The sequence below is a fragment of the Cricetulus griseus genome, chromosome 3, assembly GCF_003668045.3.
Source record: "Cricetulus griseus strain 17A/GY chromosome 3, alternate assembly CriGri-PICRH-1.0, whole genome shotgun sequence".
Lineage (NCBI taxonomy): Eukaryota > Metazoa > Chordata > Mammalia > Rodentia > Cricetidae > Cricetulus > Cricetulus griseus.
Window position 1 is genome coordinate 117109715 of NC_048596.1, and position 26804 is coordinate 117136518.

Genomic DNA, 26804 nt, shown 5'->3' on the forward strand with positions numbered 1-26804 from the left:
TGCCTGGTAGTTCTGGTCATCCATTCTGGAGTAAAAGCCCAGGTTTCCAGAGAGGAGTGTACCATGGACAAGCCATGTCACTATTTGTGGGTATGTTGAGGACAGTATGCAGTATAGTGTTCACTTGACAGGTGAGGCTCAAATGAAAAGGGTAACACATGGTTCTTTTAGCCGCAGTCTTGAAGAGACCAGGACTGTGCGTTGTTATAAAAACCTCTAAGCGCTGCTCTGTGATTTTGAATTAAGTGGTTAGGCTAGGAAGCTGGTTCAGTGCCTCCATGTAGATCTTCTGTGTGTTGCTTGCCTTGTTACAGCCTTTAGCAAGTCCCAATTGTTGCAGTTATTATTGCATACTATTGACTTGACATCTGAATTCTTTCAGAATGGTTTAAATATTTTATTATCACATAGTTGTAGGTATGGTGGTGTGGTTGGGAGAGCTTTGTGCATGCCAAGGCATAAATAGGAAGGTCAGAGGACAATTTTTGAAGTCAGTTCTCTGCTTCCCCCTTTACATGCGTTCCATGGGTCAGTCACACTCTCATTGTCAGACTTCTTCAGTGAGCTTTCTCCAGGTCCTCAAACTAATTTTAAAGATGAGACAATGTTGGTTTATCCACATTCCAGACGTTATTAACTTAGTGACATTGCGCCTCCATTTCAACTCTGGTTTGGTTCTTGAAAGCTCTGAAACTGGAGAGGACTTTGGCAGTCATCTAATCAGAGGCTTTCAGTGGCTCTTCCCACCTTCAGGAGTTATTTTCAAGTCCTCCCTACCCTGGTTTCAATCTCCCTCTCTCCCTCTCTGAAACAGGGTTTCTCTGTGTAGCTTTTGGAGACTGTCCTGAAACTCACTCTGTAGCCCAGGCTGGCCTTGAACTTCAGAGATCCTCCTGTCTCTGCCTCCCGAATGCTAGGATTAAAGACTGGTTTCAATCTCTTGGCAGATAAAATAAAAAGATTCCAAATAAAGTTTCTCTTGATCAATTCTTTTTTGTGTTTTTTGTTTGTTTGAGACAGGGTTCTCTGTGTATCCTTGGCTGTCCTAGAACTCAGAGGTCCACTTGCTTTTGCCTTCCTGCCTCCCCAGTGCTGGAATTAAAGGTGTGCACCACCTGCCTTTAATCCCAGAACTCAGGAGACTGAGGCAGGTGGATGTCTGTGAGTTTGAGGTCATGCTGGTCTACAGATCGAGTTCCAGGAGAGCCAAAGCTATTACACAGAGAAACCCTGTGCACAACTATCTCCTGGCCTTGAACCACACTTTAAACCAGTGACCTCATGCATTTTACAGATTAGGAAATTGAGGCCTGTCTGAGGTCCTGCAGCTAATTAAGTGGGAGAGCACGTCTCTGTTCTCAGCATCCCACTCTTGCCTTGACATGTCCATGTACATGCCAGAATGAAATTTACTCACTCTGTGGAAACGAAGGAATGTAGTGTATACTTTTAGAGTAAATTGTCCTAAAAACTACCTAGCCCAGCTTTTGCCATTAGTAGATGGGTAAAATTGCAAATTAACTAGAATATAATTATGTAGTTATTTTAAAATATGTTCTTGGGGGCTGGAGGTGTAGCTGAGGGGAAGAACACTTGCCTGCCATGCACAGAGCCCTGGGTTTGAGCCCCGGCATGGGGCAAGGCGGAGAGAGAAATAAATACGTACTTACCATCTCACAATTTTGTATTACAATAAATAGCAAAATTGTGTTAGATTTTCAAATTTTGTTTTTCATTATCTTCTGTTAATTATGTACACATGCAGTTTACCCTTTTATTTCAAAGGAAGATTGGTACTGTTACCTTAGAAATCATAGTACTTGTAGTTAAAGCTTTATTAGAAGGCTTGGCCTAATGGTTTTTAAATCCTGAGGTCTGTGTAGCACAGTGGGAAAGCTATTGCCAGTGTGTTCAGGACCCTTAGCAGGGCATGAGGATAAAGAGGTAGGGTTGAGGGGTGTCTTAATACTGAGCCCAAATCTTTGTTTTTATTATTGTATATTTTATTTTTATATAAAAAAACAGTCATGTTAGTCCTAGACTTAGGAGTTTTAGAAACTGCTTATATTGCCAGAAACAAAAAAGTTTATTCTATTTGGATTTCTCTTGTAGTCTTTTTGAAACAGTTCTGTTGATTTCAGTTTCTTGCTCTGATTCTTGCTGCACTATTGCATGTGCCTATGCAAGGTGTTTTAATTTCCTAAAGAGTCCATTTCATTCATTATGGCAGATTACTGACCCTGTGGGTAATACCATTTGATGTCCTGTTAATTATTTTAAGTATTATATTTGGTTTCCTTTTGCCTTCACACTCAGGATGGAAGCTGACAATTTTTTTCATTATTTGTCTTTTAGGAGGTGGTAAAAGTTTGTGTTACCAGCTGCCTGCCTGTGTTTCTCCTGGGGTCACTATTGTCATTTCTCCCTTGAGATCACTAATAGTAGATCAAGTTCAAAAGCTGACTTCCTTTGATGTAAGTTATTACTTAAACTATTAGTAAAAATGTGCCTTAGATACACATTTCAGTATGCTAGGAAATCTTATTAACTATTATTTGAATTATAAGAATAATTCCCAAATTGTTCTGAGTATATAGCTCCATGACAGAGTGCTTGCCTAACATGCTGCAAAAAAATGAAAAATAAATAAGACTAAATAGGTAAAGCATGTATTTAAATTAAGCTCTAGAGTTAATAAGCACATGTGTTAAGACACTGTGATTCAAACAACCATCTGTAATTCGTTCTGATTTTATTCTTCTACAAGAATGGTCTTTCAGTGAGTGCTCTTAACCTGTATTTTGCTGATGTAATTTTTTTTTACAAATATAAAGGTGTTTCTTTTTTTGGCTCGTGTGAGATCATCATAGTTCTCTTTCTCTGTGCACACATGTGTGCCTGTACACCTGTCTTTTTCTTCACTGCTGAATTGAAGGAATATGACTACATTCTACTAAGGTTTTCACATTGGAAAGAATTGATTACACTATAATGAATCACATCATCTCAGTGTGACAGATGGTTTGATTTTCTTCCAAAGAATGCCAGTGCAGTGATGGTAACCATTGCCCAGCTGTCCACAATGTTACAGCCATCACCCATCATCACTACACATGAAACCTTGAAGATACATCAAGAACTTCAGAGTAGCTACACCAGCCATGGAAGTGCACACCTTTAATTTCAACCCTTGGGAGGCAGAAATAGGACCCTCTGCATCAGTTAGAAGCAAGCCTGACCTTCTAGCAAGTATCAGACTAGCCAGGGTTATATTGAGACTCTCCTACACAGAGACACATACATATACCATGGTCTTGTTTACAGATAGAAGAGAGAAAGCAATATAGAAAATGAAAGGAACAGTGAAGAGGTTTTGCAGTTTTTCTTGACACAAACACCTTGCCATACACAGGCTACCTTCAGATTTGTTGCTCGAAGGCTGGCCTCAAACTCCTTATCCTCCTTTCTAAGTCTCCTGAGTGCTAGGATTCCTTGTGTGTGCCACCACACCTAGGTGGAAAGGCTATTTTGAGTTGTACTTAATATGAATTTTTAAAAATATGTGTACTAGCTAAATATGGCGCATACCTATAATCAGCACTTCGAAAGCTGATGATGAAGAATCACAAGTTTGAGTCTCAGTGAGATCCTGACTTACCAAACAAAACTTTTTTTTTTTTTTTGGTTTTTCGAGACAGGGTTTCCCTGTGGCTTTGGAGGCTGTCCTGGAACTAGCTCTTGTAGACCAGGCTGGTCTCAAACTCACAGAGATCCGCCTGCCTCTGCCTCCCAAGTTCTGGGATTAAAGGCGTGTGCCACCAACGCCCGGCACCAAACAAAACTTAAAATAAAAATGTGTGCATTGATTGTCATTATAGTGAGATTTGTTTCTTTTGGCAGCTGTGATATGTGACTTATAAAATATTTATAAAACCTAAAAACATAATCATGTCTGATTAATATATAAATAAAATGAAATTTAAATGATTACTTTTAACGTAGATTCCTGCTACATATCTGACGGGGGATAAGACTGACTCAGAAGCTGCAAATATTTACCTCCAATTATCAAAAAAAGACCCAATTATCAAGCTTTTGTATGTTACTCCAGAAAAGGTTTGTATTAACCTCGTTGTTTGCAGTGTAATATTACACAATAAAATACATCTGTGTTAAGACCTTGATCGTAACTTCTTATATACATTACAAGAACTAGCCTTTGCCCCAGATCACAAATGGTAAAAATTTTCCCCATCTCCTTTACAATTCATTCTTTCTCCAGTTTGTTCTGAAACATTTGAGAGTGCGTTGCAGACCTACCGTTTTAACCCTAATTTACCTCATTATGCATTTCCTGACCATATAGCATTCCCTTGGTGACCACAGTGTAATTTACCCACCAGGAAATGTACAGTGACACATACTGTTACTTAACGTATAAACCTTCTGGTAATGACCTTTGTAAAAAAGAAAACCCCAGTGTAATCTCCTTTTATCGAAATAGTTTCATGATTTTGACATTTTAGAAAGGTAAGGGCCAGTTTTGAAGACTGCACTCCGATTTGAATTTGTCTTGTTTCCTGCTGATTTAATTCATGTTACTCAATTGGCAGGGATGTTGCAGATGTGGTGGCTTGTTCCCATAAATGCTATCAGAAGACACTTGGTATTGACTCATCCCATTACCAGTGGTGCTTGTTAACCAATCGCTTGATTAGAATAGTACTGCCGGCTGCTTCTCCTTTGTGCTTTTTCATTCCCCTTTCATCTTTGTAATCAGTAGATGCCCTGATGTAGGAGATCCTGAGACTATAGAAATACCCAGATAGACACCAGAGCTTCCTCACAAGTTTTAGTATCCATTGATGATTCTTTCCTAGTTACTACTGTAATGAATGCCAAGTTTTGATTTTTACTAATATAGTCCACCCTGTGGATTCTTAATTTATTTAGTGAGTTTCAGGCAATTATTACTATGTATTTTGATTTTCCAAATCCTTAGATTTGACCATTGAGGAAGCTTCATCAACTTGGCTTCTGTGTCCTTTACATATGTCCCTGTCAAGACATGATTGGGATGTCATTGCTCCTGGACAAAGCTAGATTGCAAACATATAACTACCTATATGTGTAATACATACAGTTTTCCCCCAAATATCATTCACACACCAAACATACCTCTAAAATCCTGTTCCCAGATTGGCAGGGTTGTTCAGTGGGTAAGGGTGCTTGCCATATAACCTTGTGACCTGAGTTTGATCCTGGGCACTCACATGATAGAACCAAACACATTAAGTCATCTGACCTCCACACACTTGTACCACCCTACACAAAATTAATGAATAAATGTAAAAAATGTACAATAAATTAAGTGCTATTACCAAAATGAATTGTTTACCTTCAGATATGCTGAGGCAGAAAATTTTTTTGAGCCATTAACCTGCTAAGTAAAACTTGAATGCGAGTGAAATACTAAAATTCTGTCCTCTTTTTGGGTATGGGTTTGATGTGATAGGGGGTAATTTTAATGGTAGTGGTGATCATTCGGGTGGTGTGTTTATAACTCTCCTGTCTGTGATTTAGGTCTGTGCAAGTAACAGGCTGATTTCCACTCTGGAGAATCTATATGATCGGAAGCTCTTGGCACGCTTTGTCATTGATGAAGCACATTGTGTGAGTCAGGTAAGTCAGTCTCAGTAGGTATCAATATTCATTCCACCAGTGGTACTCAGAACCAGCCGCAGCGCTGAAGCTCAGTACACGCTGCGTTAATATTCTGCTGCCTCCCGTGTTGGCTTTCATAGAAGAGAGATACAAATAATCTGTTTTTGTGTTTGTTTTTCGAGACAGGGTTTCTCTGTGTAGCTTTGGAGACTGTCCTGGAACTCACTCTATAGCCCAGGCTGGCCTCAAACTCACAAGAGATCCTTCTGCCTCCCGAGGACTGGGATTAAAGACGTGTGCCACCACCTCCCGCTTGAGATACAAATAATCTGAAAGCAGTATTTTTTTCCCAATTAGTGGGGTCATGATTTTCGTCAAGATTACAAAAGGATGAATATGCTTCGCCAGAAGTTTCCTTCGGTTCCAGTGATGGCTCTCACGGCAACAGCGAATCCCAGGGTACAGAAGGATATCCTCACACAGCTGAAGATCCTCAGACCTCAGGTGTAAGTAGTTAGTGTGTGGTTTTTGATTCTCAGGTTCTTTCTGTACATTAGGATCACCTGTTGGACTTTAACATTTCAGGTATCCAGATTATAACTAGGGCAGCTAAATTAGAATTTTTTGAATTGGGAATATATTTTTTTTAATCCTCAAGTGATTCCAGGTACAGTAAAATTTGGGAACAAAATCTGGGATTTTTCTTTACTTGACAAAATTAAAAACTCCAGAGCAGCGGAGATGGCATAGCACATAAAGAAAGACGCCTGCAGCCAGACCTGACTGGGTTCAACTCCTGGCATCTTTGTGATGAAATGAGAACACTGGCACCTTCCTGCCTTGTTGCCTTTTAACCTCCTCAAGTAAGCCCTAATAGACAAGTAAATAAATATAAACAAAAATAAAATTATCCCATCTTATACTGTGGAACTGGAATAAATCAAATTTGGTACTGGGTACCCTGGTGTAATCTTCTTAAAAGATTAGCTTTTACATATCTTATTTTGGCTTCCACACTCCCACAGTGTACTTCATGAAATGAACATAAAAGTCTCAGTTATATTTATATACACGATTTGAGAAGAGTCTAGAGCCCTCTTAGAAGGGCCTTTCACTTGCACTCCATTGTTGTTTTAGCTTCAGCACAGTGGCTGTGCCTTAATCTGCCATTTCAGCCAGCAATTTCGACTGCAGTTACCTGCCTGCTCATCTGGCAGCAGCCTGAGCACAGCCTGGTGGGAAGGCACTGGCACTACCACTGCCTAAAGGTAGTTTTAACTAAATCTCTATCGTTCTATTTATAGGACTTGAGATTCAAAGGCTGGGGTGAAAACCTGCTAGCTAACCTTCTCCTTGCTGGCATCTCTGAAAGAGACCATCCTTCTACTCCAACAAACAAAAAAAGTTGTGCCACTCAAGATCCCTCCCTACTCCTTCTGTTGCTTCTATCTCTTCCAGATGCCCTCTGATGCTCTGGGTTAATTTTACTTAATTAACACAAATGCAAACTTGAGGTTCACAGTATGATTGAATATCCCCCATCACTTCATCTCAGCAGCATGCTTCTTCCTACCACCAAATCCATAACTAATTGGTAATGAAAGCCATTTGAAAATATTCTGCTGTATATATTTAGGTTATACTAGGCTGTTGTCCCTCTGCCTGAGTTTGCTGAGACAGATGCATTCTTTATTATGTTCATTTGCTCAGCAAATACTTTAATATAGGTTTGTGTACTTATGTTCTGAGGTTGAGGTAGAATGCCTGAAGGAATAATGGCTGAACAGAATATTGGGGTGGATTTTTTTAAATGATTTGTTTTTATTTTATGTGTATGAGTGTTTGCATGTCTGTCTGTACCCATAGAAACTAGAGGACATTAGATCCCTGGGACTTGAATTACAGATGATTGTAAGCTACCATGTCGGTGCTGGGAACTGAACCTGGATACTCTGGAAGAGCAGCAAGGTTCTTACTTAAATGCTGAGCCATCTCTCCAGCCCCCACCCCACCCACTCCCAAAGTGTATTTTAAAAGCACAGCTTTTGTTCACTTAAAAATAACAAACTGATATGGTGGCACATGCATGTAGACCCAGCATGCCTACAGGAGGTGGAAATGAGAGCATCCTTAAGCTTAAGGATGGCCTAGGCACCATCATAAGATCTAGCCTCCAAAAAGAAAGAAAAGAGAAACTGGCTGTGTAAATGTTGTAAACCTACCTCATCACAATAGTGCATGCCTTTAGTCCCAGCACTTGATAGACCAGAAGCAGGCCAGCCTGATCTACATAGTAAGTTCTAGGCCAGCCAGGGTTACATATTGAGACCTTGCCCCACCCCATACTATAAGCATAAAAATAATAAAGGTCATACATGGTACACATGCTTGCAGACAAAGCAAACACTCATACACGTAAAATGAATAAATCTAAATAAAAATAACAAAGTATCTCTCAGAGAGTTATGCCCTAACTTCAAATTCTATATGAAGCCTTTGGGGTCATGAGCTAACAGAGTTGCATAGCCTTTGCAGATCAGATTGGCAGACCTAAAGCAAGTAGTTCATGCAGCACTTTGGGTTTCTTCCAGCCTTTAAGTTGTTTAGTACCAGCATGAAAATACTTAGTTGCTAATAGCTCTTTTACATACCATTAATGATCATACTTGAGTGCAAGAACGTTAGAGTTCTCATAATTTTGTGTGTATAATCACAAAATGTGGAATGCAATGTTTTAATCTAATGCTACTTGCAATGAGGAATATTTATGTAAATTTGGGGTAAGAGATGTATCTTGCTTCCTGCCATATTAGATACATGCTTTAACACTATATTTAAAATGTTATACTTTAGGTTTTAATAAATACTGAATGCTATAAATTTGTTTCTACAAATGCTATACTGCCTAAAAAAATGTTTTATTTCTGCCCCCCTTCCCCACTCACACCCCACCCCCTCTTTGAGGTTTTTGTTGAAATGTACAGAGTTTTGATACGAAGCCCTAACTGGCTTGGAATTATAATATAGGTCATGCTGTCTCCTCTTCCCACATTCTGTGATTTCAGGTGTGCACCACCATGCTGGGGATGGAGATATATATCATATGAGAGAGGGGGGGGAGAGAGAGAGAGAGGGAGAGAGAGAGAGACAGAGAGAGAGAGAGAGAGAGAGAGAGAGAGAGAGAGAGCATGCGTGTGTGCGCGCATACATGCATGCCTCTGGAGACCAGAGGTCAACGTTGGGTATTTTTCCTTAGGAGACATCCACCTTGTTTTTTGGAGACAGTATTTCCTTGACCTGGAGTTCACCATGTTGGCTAGACTGACTGGCCAGAAAGGTCCAGGGATCCACCTGTCTCTGCTTTCCCAATGCTGGTATTACAAGTAGTAAGCAAATGCTGTACCACTGAGCTGTCAGTTAAATTAATTGGCAAAAGACCACAGTCAGAAGAAATCATGTAAATTACCTTGCATTTGGATGACTTTCTGGAAATATGTTTTATGTTTGAATGAACAGTGCATATATTTATCTAGAGGTAGACACCTTGAGTCCCCTTTCCTGGAACTGTGGGAAAGCAATGTGCCTGAGAAAGCAAAATTATACATACCCGGATGCTAGCACATGGTTTTTTGTGCTTATCTGATACTCGGTAAGAATGAATAAGTGAAACCATTGGAAGCGTTTTTTAAATGTGGGTAAAATCAACTCTGTTGATCCCTTAATATATTTGGTATTTCTGCTTTACAAACTTATAAGTCCCATAGTAGAAGCAGATTTTAAGAAGCGCTTTCTGATACACTGTCTCCTGATCTTTTTCTGCCAGTAGGTCCTGTTTGTATTAGTTTGCCAACTGCTGCTGTACCATGGTGTAAGTGAAATCAGGTGCTCCCAGGTTTAGAGTGGTGGCCCCAGGCACCTCTCTTCCTATAGTCCTGGGATGATATTCTTCCTCTTGAGTTTGTGAAGTCCAAGAATGGTAGTTACTAAACACAAAATCTCATGCTGGTCTCCGTAGGACCCCAGCAGGTGAACTAGGGGAGAATAGAGAATCAGACCCAGATGTAACTGTGCACAGCTTCAGTGATAACTGACACAGCTTGCCCCACAGTGTGCTAGCTGCTGCTCGTACTATTGTTTTGTTTTGCTTTTTTGAGACAGGGTTTCTCTGTGGCTTTGGAGGCTGTCCTGGAACTAGCTCTTGTAGACCAGGCTGGTCTCCAACTCACAGAGATCTGCCTGCCTCTGCCTCTGCCTCATGAGTGCTGGAATTAAAGGCGTGTGCCACCACCACCTGGCCTGCTCTTACTATTGTATATGACCTTTTATGTATTCACTATCACAAAAGTCTTGCATGATATATATCTTCTATTCCTTCATTCTCTAGATATGTCACAGTCAAGTGAAAGACTTGAGTCACAGCACACATAATAGAAAATACCTGAAAACACAGCACTTGGTTTGTTTTATTTGTGTTTTTGAGACACAGACTTACTATGTAGCCCTGGCTAGCCTGGAACTCACTATGTAGACCTGTTGTAGTACATAAAATGATGTTGGGGGTGTCGGGGTGGAGAAATGGCTCAGTGTTAAGAGCTCTTCCAAAGGACCTGGGTTTGATTCCCAGCACTGACATGGTGGCTGTCAACCATCTGTAACTCTAGTTCCAAGGGATCTAACACTTTCTTCTGGCCTTAGAGGACACTGCATGCATAGGACGCACAAACATACATGCAGGTAAAACATTCATTCACATAAAACAAAAATAAATTTTAAAAGATTGATAAGATGGGTCAGTGGGTAAACGCACTTACTTACCATCAGCCCTGACAACCTGAATTCAATACCCAAGACACAGTGGTGGACAATACTCAAGTTGTCCTCTGACCTTGTGAATATCACCACGTGAGTACTGGGAATGGAACTTATATCTGCATGCCCTCCATAGCACATGCATACACATGTATATGCACACATACACAATAAATAAAATAAATGTAATTTAAACTTGTTTTCATGTAGAGGCTGGTCCTCTCCTTCTACCATATGGGTCCTGGGGATTGAACTCTTGTTATCAGGCTTATGAGCAAGTGCCTTTACCCACTAAACTATCTCTCCAGCCCTTTAAATTTATTTTTAAAAAGATAAAAACAGTCACACAGAAATTAAGTAACTTGCGAAGTTCATAACCCTAGCAACTACAGGAGTGAGGACTACAATCCCAGAAGTCTGCCTGCAGAACCCTTTAAATAGTATTCTGAAATGCAAAAAGGAAGTCATGACTAAAGATGTAATTGTAGACTAGGGTAATCAGGAAGTCAGCATTATAACCTGGTGTGGCAGCTAACAGTGGAGAGAGCTCAGACGGTTTTAAAAGGATGCAGGACTCTTAGGAGGGTGGCTTGCTAAAATGTTTCCATGGCTGTGCTGATGTCTGCCTTTCATACCATAAAACTCACCTATTTAATGTACAGGATTCAGTGCAATGTTTTCTGGTTTTTTTCATGGAGTTACACAGTCATCACCACTATCTACTTTTAGTATATTTTATTTCCCTTAAGAGCTTTGTTCTCCTTAACAACTAATCTCTTTTCCTCTCTGCCCCAGGCAACCATTCATTGACTTTCCAACTTCACAGTTTTTTGCTATTCAGGACATTTTACATACAGGTTAATTATCCCCAGAGCTTGGGACCAGAAGTATTTTAAATTTGAAATTTTTCTAGATTTGGAATATTTGCATATACGTAGAGAGGTATTTTAGGGATGTGACTTAGGCTAATTAAAGATGAGATTCATTGTTTCATATATACTTTATACACATAGTTGGAAGGTATTTTTAATTTTTTTTACTAAGGTTATTTAAAACATTTTACATTTATTGTATGTGTGTGTGGAAGTCAGGGGACAGCTTGTAGAGCGTGGTTCCCTCCTTCCATGTAGGTTCTCTGGAGTTGAACTCAGGTTGTCAGGCTTAGTGGCAGGCTCCTCTGACTACAGAGGCATCTTACTAGCTTTTGCTTATTCATTTTGAAACAGTGTCTTACTGTGTAGCCCAGGTTGGTTTAAAACTCACTGGGTAGCTTAGCCTCACCTCAAATTTCTATCCTACCTTGGCATGAGGAGTTCAGGTATGCACCATCCACCCAGCTAAGAAGATTATTTATTTTCATCTTTTCTCATTTTATTTCATCTTTTGAGATGGGAATCTCATGCTTGGCAGACTATCCTCAAACTCTGTGTAACAGATAACAACCACGAACAAGTGGTCTTTTGTAAATAGCAACAGTTTTCTTTGTATTTCTTTTTAGATTTATTTAATGTGTATGTATGTGTACTATGTACATGCAGTACCGATGGAAGCCAGAAGAGGGCGTCGAAACCCTAAGAACTGGAGTTATAGATGGTTATGAGCCACCATGTGAGGACTTGGAATGGAACTTAGATCCTCTACAAGAACAAGTACTGTTAACTAATGACCCACCTCTCCAGCCCCCCAAATAAATACTGTCACCATTTTATGTTCACTATGTGAAATTCACAAAACACATTGTAAAAGTGTAATTTGGAGGGCTGGAGAGATGGCTCAGTGGTTAAGAGCATTGCCAGCTCTTCCAAAGGTCCTGAGTTCAATTCCCAGCAACCACATGGTGGCTCACAACCATCTGTAGTGAAATCTGGTGCCCTCTTCTGGCCTGCAGACATACATGTAGGCAGAACACTGTATACATAATAAATAAATCTTTAAACAAACAAACAACAAACTTTTTTTTTAAGATTTTATTTATTATGTATACAACATTCTGCTTCCATGTATATCTGTAGGCCAGAAGAGGGCACCAGATCTCATAATGGATGGTTGTGAGCCACCATGTGGTTGCTGGGAATTGAACTCAGGACCTCTGGAAGAGCAGCTGGTGCTCTTAACCTCTGAGCCATCTCTCCAGCCCCAAACTTTTTTTTAAAAAAGTGTAATTTGGAGCTGGAGAGATGGCTCAGTGATTAAAAGTGATTGCTGCTTTTCCAGAGAACCTGAGTTCAGTTCTCAATACCTACTTTGGGCAACTCATAACTGCGTATAGCTAGCTACAGGAGATCTCATGCTACCTTCTGGCCTTGGAGTGCACCCACACACACAGCATATACACACAGATACATAAATAAAAAATAAAATTTTTTTTAACATTTATCACTTTGGTTGTGAGTATTTCAGTAGCACAGTATTAGCCTAGAATACATTTAAGCCCTGGTTAAATTTCCAAGCACTTGGGGAGAACGATAGAGGAGGAAGAGAGGTGTTTTAATTCTTACAGAATTTACATACAGAGAGCTAATTATTTATTTTGAGACAGGGTCTCTATGTAGTCCTGGCTGTCTGGATCTCACTATGTAGACCAGGCTGGCTTCAAACTCTCAAAGATCTGCCTGCCTCTGCCTCCCAAGTGCTGGGATTAAGAGCATGCATCACCATTCCCAGCTGTGAATTTTATATATTTTTGTGTGAATTTTTTGTTTGGTTGGTTTGGTTTTCGAGAGGGTTTCTCTGTATAGTACTATCTTGGAACTCACTCTATAGACCAGGCTGGCCTTAAACTCAAAGATCTGCCTGCTTCTGCCTCCTAAGTGCTGGGATTAAAGGCTCAAGCCACTACCGCCTGTCAAGTGAAATATTTTTGATTATTCTGTCACATTTATATAGAGTAAATAATGTAAACGAATAAAAATCGTTTTTAATTCTCCTATACTAAAATTTTCATCCAATTGAATTATTAAAATTACTAGTTAGGGGCCAGAGAAACTACTCAGTGGATAAAGGCACTGGCTACCAAGCCTGGTGACCTGAACCCACATGTTCAGGAGGGAGAGAACTGACTCCCACAGTGTGCATGCACAGTACACAACACACACACACACACACACACACAAAATGAAACCATTAGTCGTCATCATTGGAGTATTTTCATACATGTCTATGTTACTTTCTTTAAGTGCATACTTCATTTAGTATGCTAAACAGTCTTGCCATGTTGCCAGGGTTAGTGTCAAACACATGGCTCAAGCTGTCTTCTGACCTCAGCTTCTCAAGGAACTGATACTTCAGAAAACACACTACCACATCCAACTTAAATATGTTTCAAACCCTAATTTTAGGCATAAGCTTTTATTGAGATTGTATCTGTTGTTGAGTTAAGACTTTGTTTTACAGTTCCCATATCTACAGATGAGTTGACTCAATCTGCTCATTTTTACTGTTGTGGATGTAAGCCCTGAGAAATGTTGCTGACATAAAGGTGTAAACGGGATCAAAAAGCATTTATTACAGCATTAACACTCAATTATTCAAATTCCTTCTGAAGCATATGGCAAAATTACATCATGATCTGTCATCAAAAATTATTTTTAATGATCTGTCAACTGGTAGTTAAGTACTCTAAATTTTGTGGAACATAAAAATTGGAAAGTTTTTGGCTAACAAGCAATGTTACCAATGTCTTTTTTCTGAACTGTATACTTTTAAAAACTTTACTAGGTTTTATCTAATATATGTGAGGTATTCTTTTCACTTTTTCAAGAGGAACCTCTACCCTATACCTGATGTATTTGAAATATCTTGAAAATATTTTCTGTTCGCCTTTAAAAAAAAAAAAAGGCAGGTTCTTGCTATATAGCCCTAATTATCTTGGAACCCACTACAGACCTGGCTAACCTTGAACTTAGAGAGATCCATCTATCTCTCCCTCCTGAGCTCTTGGCTCCTGAGTAACACAACATCTGGCTTCGTTTTGTTTGTTTGAGGCTTGTAGCCTAGAGTAGCCTCAAATTTACTGTATAACTGAAGCTGGCTTTGAACTCCTGAACCTCCTGTCTCTGCCTCCCAAGAATTACAGACATGTATTAACAAATTTATGATCAAATTTATAATTTTAAAGGCAACATTTAATACTACTTAGTCAAGAGACAGTGAAATCTAGTTTTGAGAGTAGTTGTTTGTATTTTAAATACTTGTTGAGGTAAGATACAGTTGTTTGTAGCTTTTACATTTTCACAGAACTATGTACTTGCCCCTATAGCCTAAGTTGAGTTTTATTAAAAGTTCTCATTTCTTTCACTGGGCAAGAATCATCTAGGTTATAACGTGTGTGTGTGTGTGTGTGTGTGTGTGTGTGTGTGTGTGTGTGTGTGTGTGTGTGTCCATCCCATGGCCTCACCAGTACTAAGTGAGAACTTTATCACTGAGCTGTACATGCAACCTTCATTCATTTTTGTGGTTGAATAATATTCATTTGTATAGGTGTTCCAAATTGTCTTTTTTCTGTTTAATTTTTGGTAGGCACTGTCTCTAGCTGGGTTTCTGGTGATCCCTAACATTCTGTTTTCCAACAGGCATTGTAGGATTTGTTATAAGCAATAAACTCTGAGGGTCTGTTTACTTTTCCATTGTAACAAACTGTTTAAATGTTGCTCTCCATTAGTGGCCTTCAGGCCTTTTGTGGTAGAATGATTTGTTTGTTTTGGTTTTAGTTGGATTTGTGATCTACAAGTTTATGTTCAAATCTCATTTCATTTTATTCTTTTTAGTTAAGGTTTATTTGACCAAATTAAGTAGTAAATAGTTGTGTTTTTCCAATTATGTCACAAATCAAACAAAATTTCAGATTATGTTCCAGATGTTTTTAATAAGATGCATCCACATCATCCAACTCATATTTTTAACATGTGATCCAGTGGTTTATGGTGTGTTCTCATTTGTACACGTCACCATGGTTTGAGAACTTTTGCCACCCTCTAAAATCCTTACCTATTATCAATGGTCTCCTTCCCCTTTTCTCCACTTACCACACCAGCCGTAGGCAGCCACTAATCTACTTTCTCTGCATAGGTTTGCTTAGACTGGGTGTCTCATATAGACATTCATTCTGTGTGTATATGATCTTTTATGAATGACCACTTCTTAAATTGTGTGTGTGTGTGTGACTACACCGCACAAGCATGTGGAGGTCAGAGGACAGCTCACTGGTGTTGGCTCTCTTCTTCCACACTTAGATTCTGGGGATCAAACGTGGGTCATCAGATTTGGCAGCAAATGCTCTTACCCACTAAGCCATCTCACTGACCCCTTAACTACTTTTTAGCAGAATATTTTCAAGATTTGTTGCTGGAGGGGCTGGAGAGGTGGTTCAGCTGTTAAGAGCACTAACTGCTCTTTCAGAGGACCTGTGTTCAATTCCCAGCAACCACACAACTGCTCACAACTGTCTAATTCCAATTCCAGGGGATCTGACACCTTCACACCAAAGCACATAAAATAAGGTTAAATAAATTATTTTTAAAAAGATTTTTTGCTGGAAAAAATATTCCATTGTGTTGTTTTAGTACTTTCTTTAGCCACTCACCTGGTATTAGGATCAATCGTTTTTGTGTAGACTTGTGTTGTGAGTAATGCTCTTGAAAGCATATACAAGTTTTAGTGTGGCTTGTGTGTTCAGTTCTCTGTGTATTCCTAGCAGTTAGATCATCAGGTCACATGGTAGTGCTACTTCACCATTTAAAGGTTTATTTTATTTATGGTGTGTGTGTGTGTGTGTGTGTGTGTGTGTGTGTGTGTGTGTGTGTGTGTGTGTGTGTGTGTGTGTGTGTGTGTGTGTGTGTGTGTGTGTTGATCCAGGCGCTTATGAAGTGAGAAGAGGCAACTGGATCCCTGGAAGTAGTTGCAGGCAGTTTTGAGCTGCTATTGTGGGTGCTGGGTACCAAACTCAGTACTTCAACTAGACTTACATGCTCTTAATATGTAACTATCAAGCTGTCTTCCAAAGAGGCTGCACCATTTTACATTTCCAACATCCATCTATGAGGGTTCTGACTCCTCCATGTACATCCCAATGTTTGCATCCCATGATCCAAAGCATTTGTTGTTTTAAAATGTGGAGTGGGTAGGTGTAAAGTCATTCCTAGACACAGTTCCCTTGGCATTCCCATCAGTAGGAAGCTCACATCATTCTGGAAATTCTGGAAATTTCTTCATCATTCATATCACTAGGCAGGTTTTTTTGACAGGTTCTCACTAGTTCTCTCTGTCTAGCTCTGAATTCCATATCCTCTTGCCTGTTGGTAAATAGTGTTATCATATGACTCAGAGCCCTGCATCCTATGGCAGTTTGAGGATCAGCCCTTCTGAGGTGAGAGTCATCATGCCCACCACATTGGTGACATTACATCTGAATTTAGAACCCCAGTAAGGTTGGAGTTCTCTGTTCCCAATGATACTCCTTACCCTTAACAAAAATACATAACGTAGATAAACACAGGCAGCCCTGCCAAGGGTTTCTGATGCTGGATGGAAGAAATTTCAACTGTACCCATGCCATAATTTACTTTATCTTGTTTGATGTCCTGAAACAATGTGTGGTGGTAAAATTTGGAATGGGTGAAGGTGAGATTTCATTGTTCATATTTAGAAAGTAGAAAGAGGCTTACAAAAGGAAATGGGAAAGGAACAACCAGTCAGATAACTGGAGTGCAGGACCATTCTCATTTCTGTTCTAGGGAAAATAGACATGAAATCTGAGGCTTTAGGTTCCCTAGAGCAGTGGTTCTCAGCCTTCATAATGCTGCCACCCTTTCACATAATTCCTCATGTTTTGGTGACCCCAACCATACTTTCATTGCCACTTCATAACTGTAATTTTGCTACTATTATGAATGATAATGTAAATATCTGTGTTTCCTGATGGTATTAGGTGACCCCCATGAAAGGGTCGTTCAGTGCCCAGGGGGTCACGACCCACAGGTTGAGATCTGCTGCCCTAGAAGCATCTCACCTCATGTGCTCTTAGAAAGTCTTGATGAAGCCCAGGGGCGTGCACACTTCCGCTTTAGACCACTGCTCTAAGCACTTGGAAGGTGGTCCAGGATTCTGAAAACAACCTAAGCTGAGGGGCAGTTGGGAAGACAGAGAGAAGACATCCAGACATTTGGGGATACTTCTCATCTAAAGCAAAGGGAAGCCCCACCAACAGGTAAAGTTGTAAGAATGGGTAGAGCTGGTGGCCAGCTGATGGAGTAGGAACATCAGAGAAATCTGAAGGACCACCACTACACATAAACTCTGATCACCACTGCTTGCCCATCTAGCTCAGTTTAGAATCTAGTACAGCAAGCCAGTGGTGGTTCTTCCTCACCTTTGTTCCCCAGCCCCTGTATACAAGCAACCTGAGGTTGCTAACTGTTTGCAGTGCAGTACAGTGAGTAAGAGTGCTTGTCACACAGACTGACAACCTGAGTTTGAGCCCTGAGACACACAGAGGAGAGAACCTACGTGAACCTCTGCACCATGGACACACACACCCATAATTATTTTTGTTTTTTTGGTTTTTCAAGTCAGGGTTTCTCGGTAGCTTTGGAGCCTGTCCTGGAACTCACTCTGTAGACCAGGCTGGCCTTGAACTCACAGAGATCCTCCTGCGTCTGCCTCCCAAGTGCTGGGAGTAAAGGAGTGCGTCACCACTGCCCAGCTAATAATTTTTAAACAATGGGATATAAAACATAACAGCAAATATTAGGTAGAATGGTGGCAGCAGAAAAGAAGGAGAGTGGTAAGCATTAAAGTGGGATGTATGATTGGCTATTGAAGACAGAACCGGATCTCCTGAGAAGTCTGCCATGGGAGGGAAAGAGGTAAAGGAAAGAGAATAAAGGGTCAGGAGATGCTTTTAGTGCCCTTGGAATTGTGGTACTACAAGATATCCTGAGACAGAGAGAAAAAACTCGCAGAAGAGCCCAAGGATATAGAAGATGATGCAGAGAATGAACTGAGGAAACATGAAGGAATAATTGGAAGCCGAGAGCAGTCACCTAGAGGAAGAGGAGCGTGTGTGTCAGAGTCACTGCATTCCCTTTGCAGCCCAGAGCAAAAGCCGAGTGCTCCATGCTCTCTCCATTTATTTATCTAGTATGTGAACTGCCCCTTTTATCTTTTTAAATATTTAAGTTACACTTACTTATTGTATAATTTTCCTTAATCATTAAAATCTTTTATCCATCTATTTTCTGTTTGTTTTTTAGACAGTCTATTTTGCAATCTCTGCGTTTAAAAAAACGTGTGTGTGCTCATGTGTGTGTTGTATGCATATGTACGTATGTATGCAGGTATATGTGGTAATGTGTGCATAAGCCAGAGGCCAGTATCTGGTGTCTTTCTTCACACCATAATTGAGACAGGGTGTCTTGAAGTTGGAGCTCACCAGTTAGGCTAGACTAATTACTAACTACCTGGCTTTCAAGGTGAGTCCCTGGGATCCTCCTGTCGTCACCTGCCAGTGGCAAGATTACTGGAGCATGCCATTGTGAAACTTTTTGCATGGGTGCTAGGGATTCAGACTCAGGGCCTCATGATTGTACAGCAAGCACTTTCTTCTCTGAGCCGTCTCCCTAGACCCTGCCTCTGGTTTCTGTTCACATCATCTTTGAGACTGTACTCTTGATTTGTCGTTTTTTTTTTTTTTTTCTTTTATCTGCAGTCCTTATCTCCATCATCTAGTCTGTAGATATATCTTCTTCATCACCATTTTTTAAAATCTTTAATTCTTAACCTAAAGTCCATTTCAATGTTCCATTATATCACCTGCCAGGGATAATTAGCAATATAAGACAGCTTATTAATGAGATTTGAATAGTAGAGAAATCAGTATTTAATATTTGAAGATGCTGCCTTCATTTCAGTTGCTTATAACAGTGTCATAGACTGGGTGACTCAGACAACATAAATTTTTTTCTTGTGGTTCTGGATTCCGAGAAAACAAGATCAAAGTTCCAACTTACCCTTTGTCTGGTGGGGTCCCTCTCCGTTTGAACTGATAGTGTTCCCATTGGAGCCATTAAGTACTAGGGAGGGAAGGTCTCTCTTTGGGTGGTGTTTTTTGTTGTTCTTTTTTTTAAAGATTTATTTTACTATGTGTATGCACACATCCTTGTGTCTGTGTGGGTGACTTTGGAGGCTGGAAGATGTTGGCTCTATTGGAGCTGGAGTTACAGACGTTTCTGAGATGTCTAATGTGGGTGTTGGAATCCAAATTCCAGTCCTCTGATAGAGCAGTAACTGCTCTTAACAGCTGATCTATCTCCAGTCCCTTTGTTTTTATAAGGATCCTAATCTCCTTGGTGACTCTACATTCCCTACCTAGTTACCTCCCCAAGGCCCCACCTCCTAATGCCATGACATTGGGGCAAATATTTGGGGTGAAAAACATTCAGTCTATGATAGTGGGTGAAAATATATTTTTTCACAATTCTTAAATTTTATGTTTGAATCTTTTAGGTTTAGCATGAGCTTTAACAGACACAATCTGAAATACTATGTATTACCAAAGAAACCCAAAAAAGTGGCGTTTGATTGCCTAGAATGGATCAGAAAGCATCACCCATGTGAGTAGAGTCATGTAATTGGTTATGTCTAAAAGTAATAGATTTTAAAAGTTTTTTCTATATATACTGTACTATAATAGAATATATAAAATTGCATATTAAACGTTTCTTTTGCACTATGATAGCACAAACTTGCTATTTATGGGGAATATTATAGTTTGGAAATCTCACTTGATTTTATAACAATAAACCTTAAACAAAATATATTAAGTATGCCTCCTACACACCTACATTATAATTCTTGGTTTCAATGTCCTTTTTCTCTGATGTCTATCAGTGTATGAATAACACAGCCCTTTGTTTTAGTGGCTTCTCCAAGTGTGTCTGCCTTTGAGTTAGGTTAACTAAAATGAGATTCTGCTGTTCATAACAGCTTTCCATGTAATCCATTTTCAACATATTGATCATTTTCCCATGACTTATAAATATAGTAAGCACTTTTAATTGTTATAGTATTTTTATTTTGTAATTCTTTATCTTAATTATCCCCATATGTTGCTTGATTGAGCTTTTAAACCATTGTAGAGTTGGTGTGAGATAGTCCAGGATTAGTCCAAGTTGCCCTTGCAGGAGCAGGGTTACAAGTCCAGTCTTATTTCCTGTGTTCATGAACCCCTTGCTTGGGCTCTTCTGTGTGGCCATCCTGAATCATAAGAAAGCTACAAAGCTGTTACAGGGTACACACTGTAGATGTGTTGTTTAAGTGAAACCCTGCTTCTGCTTCCTCAGTCCTCTTTTGCTTCTTGGGCAGATGACTCCGGGATAATTTACTGCCTCTCCAGGAGGGAATGTGACACAATGGCTGACACGTTACAGAGAGATGGTCTTGCTGCTCTGGCTTACCACGCAGGCCTCAGTGATTCTGCCAGAGATGAGGTGCAGAACAAGTGGATCAACCAGGATGGCTGCCAGGTGATGCTTGCAGAAGTCAGCAAACCCTCCATGGTGGATGTAGATAATAGTTTTTCTGTTTTGTTTTGTTTTTTGCATATAGATAATACAGTTTTTGTTTTGTTTTCTGAAACAGGGGTCTTGCTATATAATTGAGACCAGCCTTGAACTCAGGGCAGTTCTCCCAGTTTTGTTTTCTGTTTGTTTTGTTTTTATAAGGTAGGGGTATGGGGGGGTGTGCTTGTGTGTTGGAGAATGTGCCATGCTTATGCCATGCTACATACATATTGTGTGAAGTCAGAGGATAACTTTCAGGAGACTGTTCTGGCCTCCTACCATGTGGGTCCCAGGTATGGGACTTAACATCTTCAGGGTTGGTGACTCTCTGAGCTTGTTTTTATATGAAAGGTAATAAACATCAAAGTAAGACTGACAGTGAATCCATGATGCAGTGAATAATTTGAGAATGTTATGGGGAAAGGAAACAAAAATTGAGTAGAGGGCTAAAAATGTTATTTTTAGTAATAAGGAATAGGGATTCATCCTAAGAATAATAATTGCATCCAAGGAAGACTTCAGTAGGAAAGTGGGCACATGAAGTAGTCAAATGTATTCTAAATTAATTCATAAGATACATGTACCAGCTGGGCATGGTGGCACACGCCTTTAATCCCAGTAGTTGGAAGCAGAGACAGGTAGATCTCCTAGTTCGAGGGCAGCCTGGGCTACAGAGCAAGTTCCAGGACAGCCAGGGCCACACAGAGAAACCCTGTCTCAAAAACAAACAGAATAAAGGATACGTGTACCAAACACAGGACAGTCTTCAGAGTCAGAAGCGGGGAAACTAGCCATTCATTGTCATTTGTGTTGAAAAGGACAAAAGGAGCCAGGCGGTGGTGGGCACACCTTTAATTCCAGCACTCGTGAGGCAGAGGCAGGTGGATCTCTGTGAGTTCGAGACCAGCCTGGTCTACAGAGCTAGTTCCAGTTCAGCCTCCAAAGCCACAGAGAAACCCTGTCTCGAAAAACCAAAAAAGAAAAAAGAATATGATAAAAGGCAGAGCCAGGTGTGGTGGCCCATTCCTTCAACTCAGGTGACTGTGGTAGGAGGCTTGCCAATAGTTCCAGGCCAACCTAGGATATAATGTGATACTCTGCTTCAAAAGAAAAAAACACTTCAGATAAGAAAGTAGTTTTTGGTTTATCTTCACTGAAATAGGCACAGTTCAGTCCTCTCAAGCAGGTCTATGTATTTAACCCCCCAAAGTTCCAATAGTTTTTCCTTTGAAAAATGTTCTCTAAAGTTTTCCTAGACAGTATTCAAGTGGAGATAAAATAATTTGGCAATAAGAACAATAACATGGCCGGGCAGTGGTGGCACACGCCTTTAATCGTTAATCCTAGCACTTGGGAGGCAGAGGCAGGTGAACCTGTGAGTTCAAGGCCAGCCTGGTATACATTGTGAGTTCTAGGACAGCCAGGGTTTCATAGAGAAACCCTGTTTTCAAAACAAAACCAAAAAGAATAATAACATGAACACTGGTTTTAGTAGGTTACATGTAAAAACAATAAATGATAAAGTATAAAACTTTAATAAGAAGTGAGGTTGGAGATGTAGCTCATGCATAGGGCCCTGGGTTTGAACCTTGGTACCTTATAAAACTGGACATGGTAATACATTCCTATAACCTCCCTGCTTAGGAGGTGGAGGCAGGTACATCAGAAGTTCAAGGTCATCCTCAACTACATGCTGAGTTTGAGTCTGGCCTGGGCTACATGAGGCCCCATCTCAAAAAAAAAAAAAAAAAAAAAAAAACCAGGGTGTTTAATGGATAAGAATATATGCTGCACTCATTCTTGTTTGTTTGGGTTTTGTTTTTGTTGTTGTTTGGTTTTTCAAGACAGGGCTTCTCTGTGTAGCCTTGGCTGTCCTGGAACTCACTCTGTAGTCTGGGCTGGCCTTAAACTCACAGAGATCCTCTTGCCTCTGCCTCCCGAGTGCTGGGACTAAAGCCATGTGCCACCACCCCGCGGGTGATAATAATTTTTAACAAGGGCTCAGGAAGATGGTTCAGTAGTTAAAGTACTTACTGTTTATGCATGAGGACTGGAGTTCAGATTCCCAGAAACTATATAAATGCCCCACCTCTATGAGGTCACCAGAACAAGCTGCTAACCAGACTGACTATGTATAGGTAAATTCTGGATTCAAGTAAGAGACCCTGCCTCAACAAACAAAGGAGAGAGTGATCCAGAAAGACTCAACTTCTAACCGCCATGCACAAACACTGTACATGCACAAACACAGGAGGGGTTGTGCATTCCTGTAACAGGACTGGGAGTCGAGACAGGCAGATTCAAGAGTTCCCTGGCTGGCCAGCCTAGCTAGCTGCCTTTCCAGTGAAAGACATTGTCTCAAGGCAGGAAAGTAAAGCTCCATAGAAAAGGACCCAGTGTCCTGCTCTGGTCTCTGCATGCCCTCACCTAGGTATGCAAACCTGCACACCGTGCACATGCACCACAGTGCACACACAGACATGTAGACACGCATACTCGTGAGCGTGCATCACATCCATACACTATACACAGAACAACAGGGTATGCACACACAATTTTTTTAAATAGAGGTTAAGTGGAAAGTATGGATGGTGATTGGTGTTTTATTATGTATATGCTCTTGAGTAATGGAAAAACTAAGCTTTAAGATTCCCCAGAAGAAAAGAATTGCTAACAATGACTTAAAAACTAAGCACTTGCACATGGGTAAATAAAAGATAAATAGCAGCATAAATTGTATCTTCAGAGACAGAGGCAGGCAGATCTCTGTGAGTTCGAGACTTCGAGACCAGCCTAGTCTACAGAGCAAGTTCCAGGAGAAGCTCCAAAGCTACACAGAGAAACCCTGTCTCAAAAAAACAAAACAAATCAAAAATTGTATCTTCATCATATAAAATGTAAGAGTTTAGTTTTTTTGGTTAAACTGCATACATACATATGTACATACGTATGTACGTACATACATATATATGAGCCAGGTATTGTGTGCACACCTTTAATCCCAGCTCTAGGTAGACAGAGGCAGGAGGATATCTGTGATTTCGAAGACTATCTGGTCTACATAGTGAGTTTTTTGGAGACCTGGTCTCAAAAAAAAAAAAAAAAAAAAAAAAAAAAAAACGAACAATGATTACTTAATTAATTAAAAGAATGAGTGTAGCATCAAGTTTTAAAAACAGCACAGAAATAAGGAAGTTAGAATTCAACAATGCCATTTTTCCAAGTTGTATAAGAGTGTTTGTAATAGAGAATGGTAACTTATGCCTGTGATCCCATCAGTTGGGAGGCTGATGCCAGGGCCTCATGAGTTTGAACCAACTTGCGCTCCATGAGAGCCTGTCACAAATAGAAACAAAAGGAAGAACTTTCAGAAAGAATTGGCATCATTTGGCTTCTTGATAAACTGTATCATGTGCTTCATAGCCATGTACTCCCCTAACACTGAGAGGTGCACCCTGCCTTGGAGAAGCCTGCAGGTAGTTTGGTGGAGTTGTGGGCCAGCACCAGCATCTCTCATTTGCACAGCCTTTTGCCAGCTCTCCATCATTAGAGACTGCAGTAAACTCTCTGTTTCCAGGGGCATTTCCTTATAATCACAGAGCCTTAAGTTTAGATGGATGAGTAACCTTGAATACAAGCCAGTGCATCCCGTGCTAACACTATACTGATTTGCTGACCCTGTGCATGTGGTTTGTAGTTCCTCTTTTAGTCATAGTGGCAAAATCATGTCATTACCCTTAGTATGACTGCTAGATATTTCTGTCACTTCTGAAATGCTGTTCTTGCAATAGCAGGTCTTTTTTTTTTTTTCTTTTTTTTTTCTTTTTTTAAGTGCTCAAACAAAGACGGCTTTATTTGTGTAATTTAATTTTGCCTGAACATACAGTATTTTGGCCTTGGTCAGATAAGTCCGAGGTTTTCAACTGAAATAGTCTCCTTTTTTTTTAAGATTTATTTTTTTTATTTTTAACTATGTATATGGGGTAGGGGACAGAATGTACACTTGTGAATACAGGTGCCTTCGGTCCAGCATCGATGTTGGATTTCCCATGGACCTAGAGTTTCAGGGAAGTGTAGAACTGCTTGCAAAGCTCACCTTATTTTATTTTTAATTCTGTGTACATGAATGCAGGTGCTCACAAAAGCCAGAAGAGGACATTGGATCACTTGTAGTTTACAGACAGTTGTGAGCTGCTCAACGTGGGTGCTGGAAACTGAACTCTGAAAACTGGTTCTCTGCGAGAGCAGTACATACTCTTAAGACCTTGAAATAGATACTCTTGAAAACAAATTTGTCACGTTCTTAAACATTAACTGTTGCCTAGCTTCCACTAAATCATTTGTATGGGCCAAAGAGGACAATCCCTGGCCTTTCTGTTTTGTTTTTATGTTTTTTTTTTTATGCTTTTATCTAAGTTAAATTTAAAAAACAACTAAAATTTCATAAGCTTTTACCTTGAAATCAGCAGTTGAAAAATAAGTTAGTGTGTGGTTACTTGGTACCGTAAGGAAGACTGATGATAGAACAGATGAGAATGTCATTGTTCCTAAGTCGTGGGAAATGCTGGCAGCAGTTAGTTCTGAGGGATCAAGACATTGCTTATGCACCTGGACTTGGACGTCATGGCTGTGTAAGCAACACCCACCACCCCCCCCCAATCCCTGTCAGAAACAGAGGGCAAACAGTCAGTATACAGAGGGCCGATGCAGTTGATTGTGGACCCTTCAGATGGTAATACCAGGCAACACGGGGAGAGCCTGCCACCCTGAGCGAGCATCTCCTTACCTTCTTGGATCTGAGTAGAATAGCAGGTTATCAATATGAAAATCTCACCTTGTTCATGCTAAATTCTGGGACCAAGTTAAGATATTAGGTTGTTGTGTGCAGTTATTTTACATTTTTATTTAAGATCAGGGATAGTTTTTAAAAGTATCTATTATTAAAGTGTTCCTTTAAATGTATGTGAGTCTAATAGGCTTTTATTTTCGTACCAGGTTATCTGTGCAACAATTGCATTTGGAATGGGAATTGACAAACCTGATGTGCGATTTGTGATTCATGCATCTCTCCCTAAATCTGTGGAGGGTTACTACCAAGAATCTGGCCGAGCTGGAAGAGATGGAGAAATATCTCACTGTGTGCTTTTCTATACCTATCACGATGTGACCAGACTGAAGAGACTTATAATGAGTAAGCCAAACACCTCTGGTGACATTGTCCTGTTGCAGCTGTGAGAACAGTCTGTCCCCGCTGTTACAGCATTTGGGTCCTGTTTTCATTAAATAGTCATAGAAAAATAGGGGCCTTTAATATGTATTGTAAAGTTATTGTGAAGGTAGTACATACCTGTTTGTCTTTACCACAGCTCTAGAAGATAAGACTATTACTTACCTCATTGCAGAGAAGAGTATGGGACATAGAGCTAGTGAACTGCAGACCCCTGAATGATCAGCTCATGTACTGCAAAGCCCATACTAAAATGATACTCAGCACAAAGCAATGAACTGTACAGAGAGCAGTCTTCGTTCATGATGGCTTGACTGATTTCCGCCTTATGATACTGGTTTATACATTCAGTTGAGACATGCTTTGAATTTTTATGGGGAGGCTTTCGGGGGTTCTAATTTTTATTTTATGAGTATATGTAAATGTCTGAATGTATGTGTATACCACTCGTGTGCCTAGTGCCTGTGGAAATCAGAAGAGGTCACCAGATTCCCTGGAGCTAGAGTTATAGCCAATTATGGCCTGCCATGTGGGTGCTGAGAACCAAA

The 26804-nt window shown here is 40.1% G+C and overlaps 1 protein-coding gene across 5 annotated transcripts in view; it reads left to right on the forward strand.

The window, feature by feature from the left end:
- Blm (BLM RecQ like helicase) overlaps window positions 1-26804 on the forward strand; it is an 83147-nt gene that overhangs the window by 38109 nt on the left and 18234 nt on the right. For all 5 annotated transcript variants that reach the window (XM_027408257.2, XM_027408258.2, XM_035442430.1 and 2 more), the window contains 7 exons: window positions 2356-2474; window positions 4003-4116; window positions 5584-5682; window positions 6022-6170; window positions 19975-20081; window positions 20833-20993; window positions 26025-26220. In XM_027408257.2, coding sequence (XP_027264058.1) covers window positions 2356-2474; window positions 4003-4116; window positions 5584-5682; window positions 6022-6170; window positions 19975-20081; window positions 20833-20993; window positions 26025-26220 — 945 coding nt within the window. The remainder of the gene's footprint in view (window positions 1-2355; window positions 2475-4002; window positions 4117-5583; window positions 5683-6021; window positions 6171-19974; window positions 20082-20832; window positions 20994-26024; window positions 26221-26804) is intronic.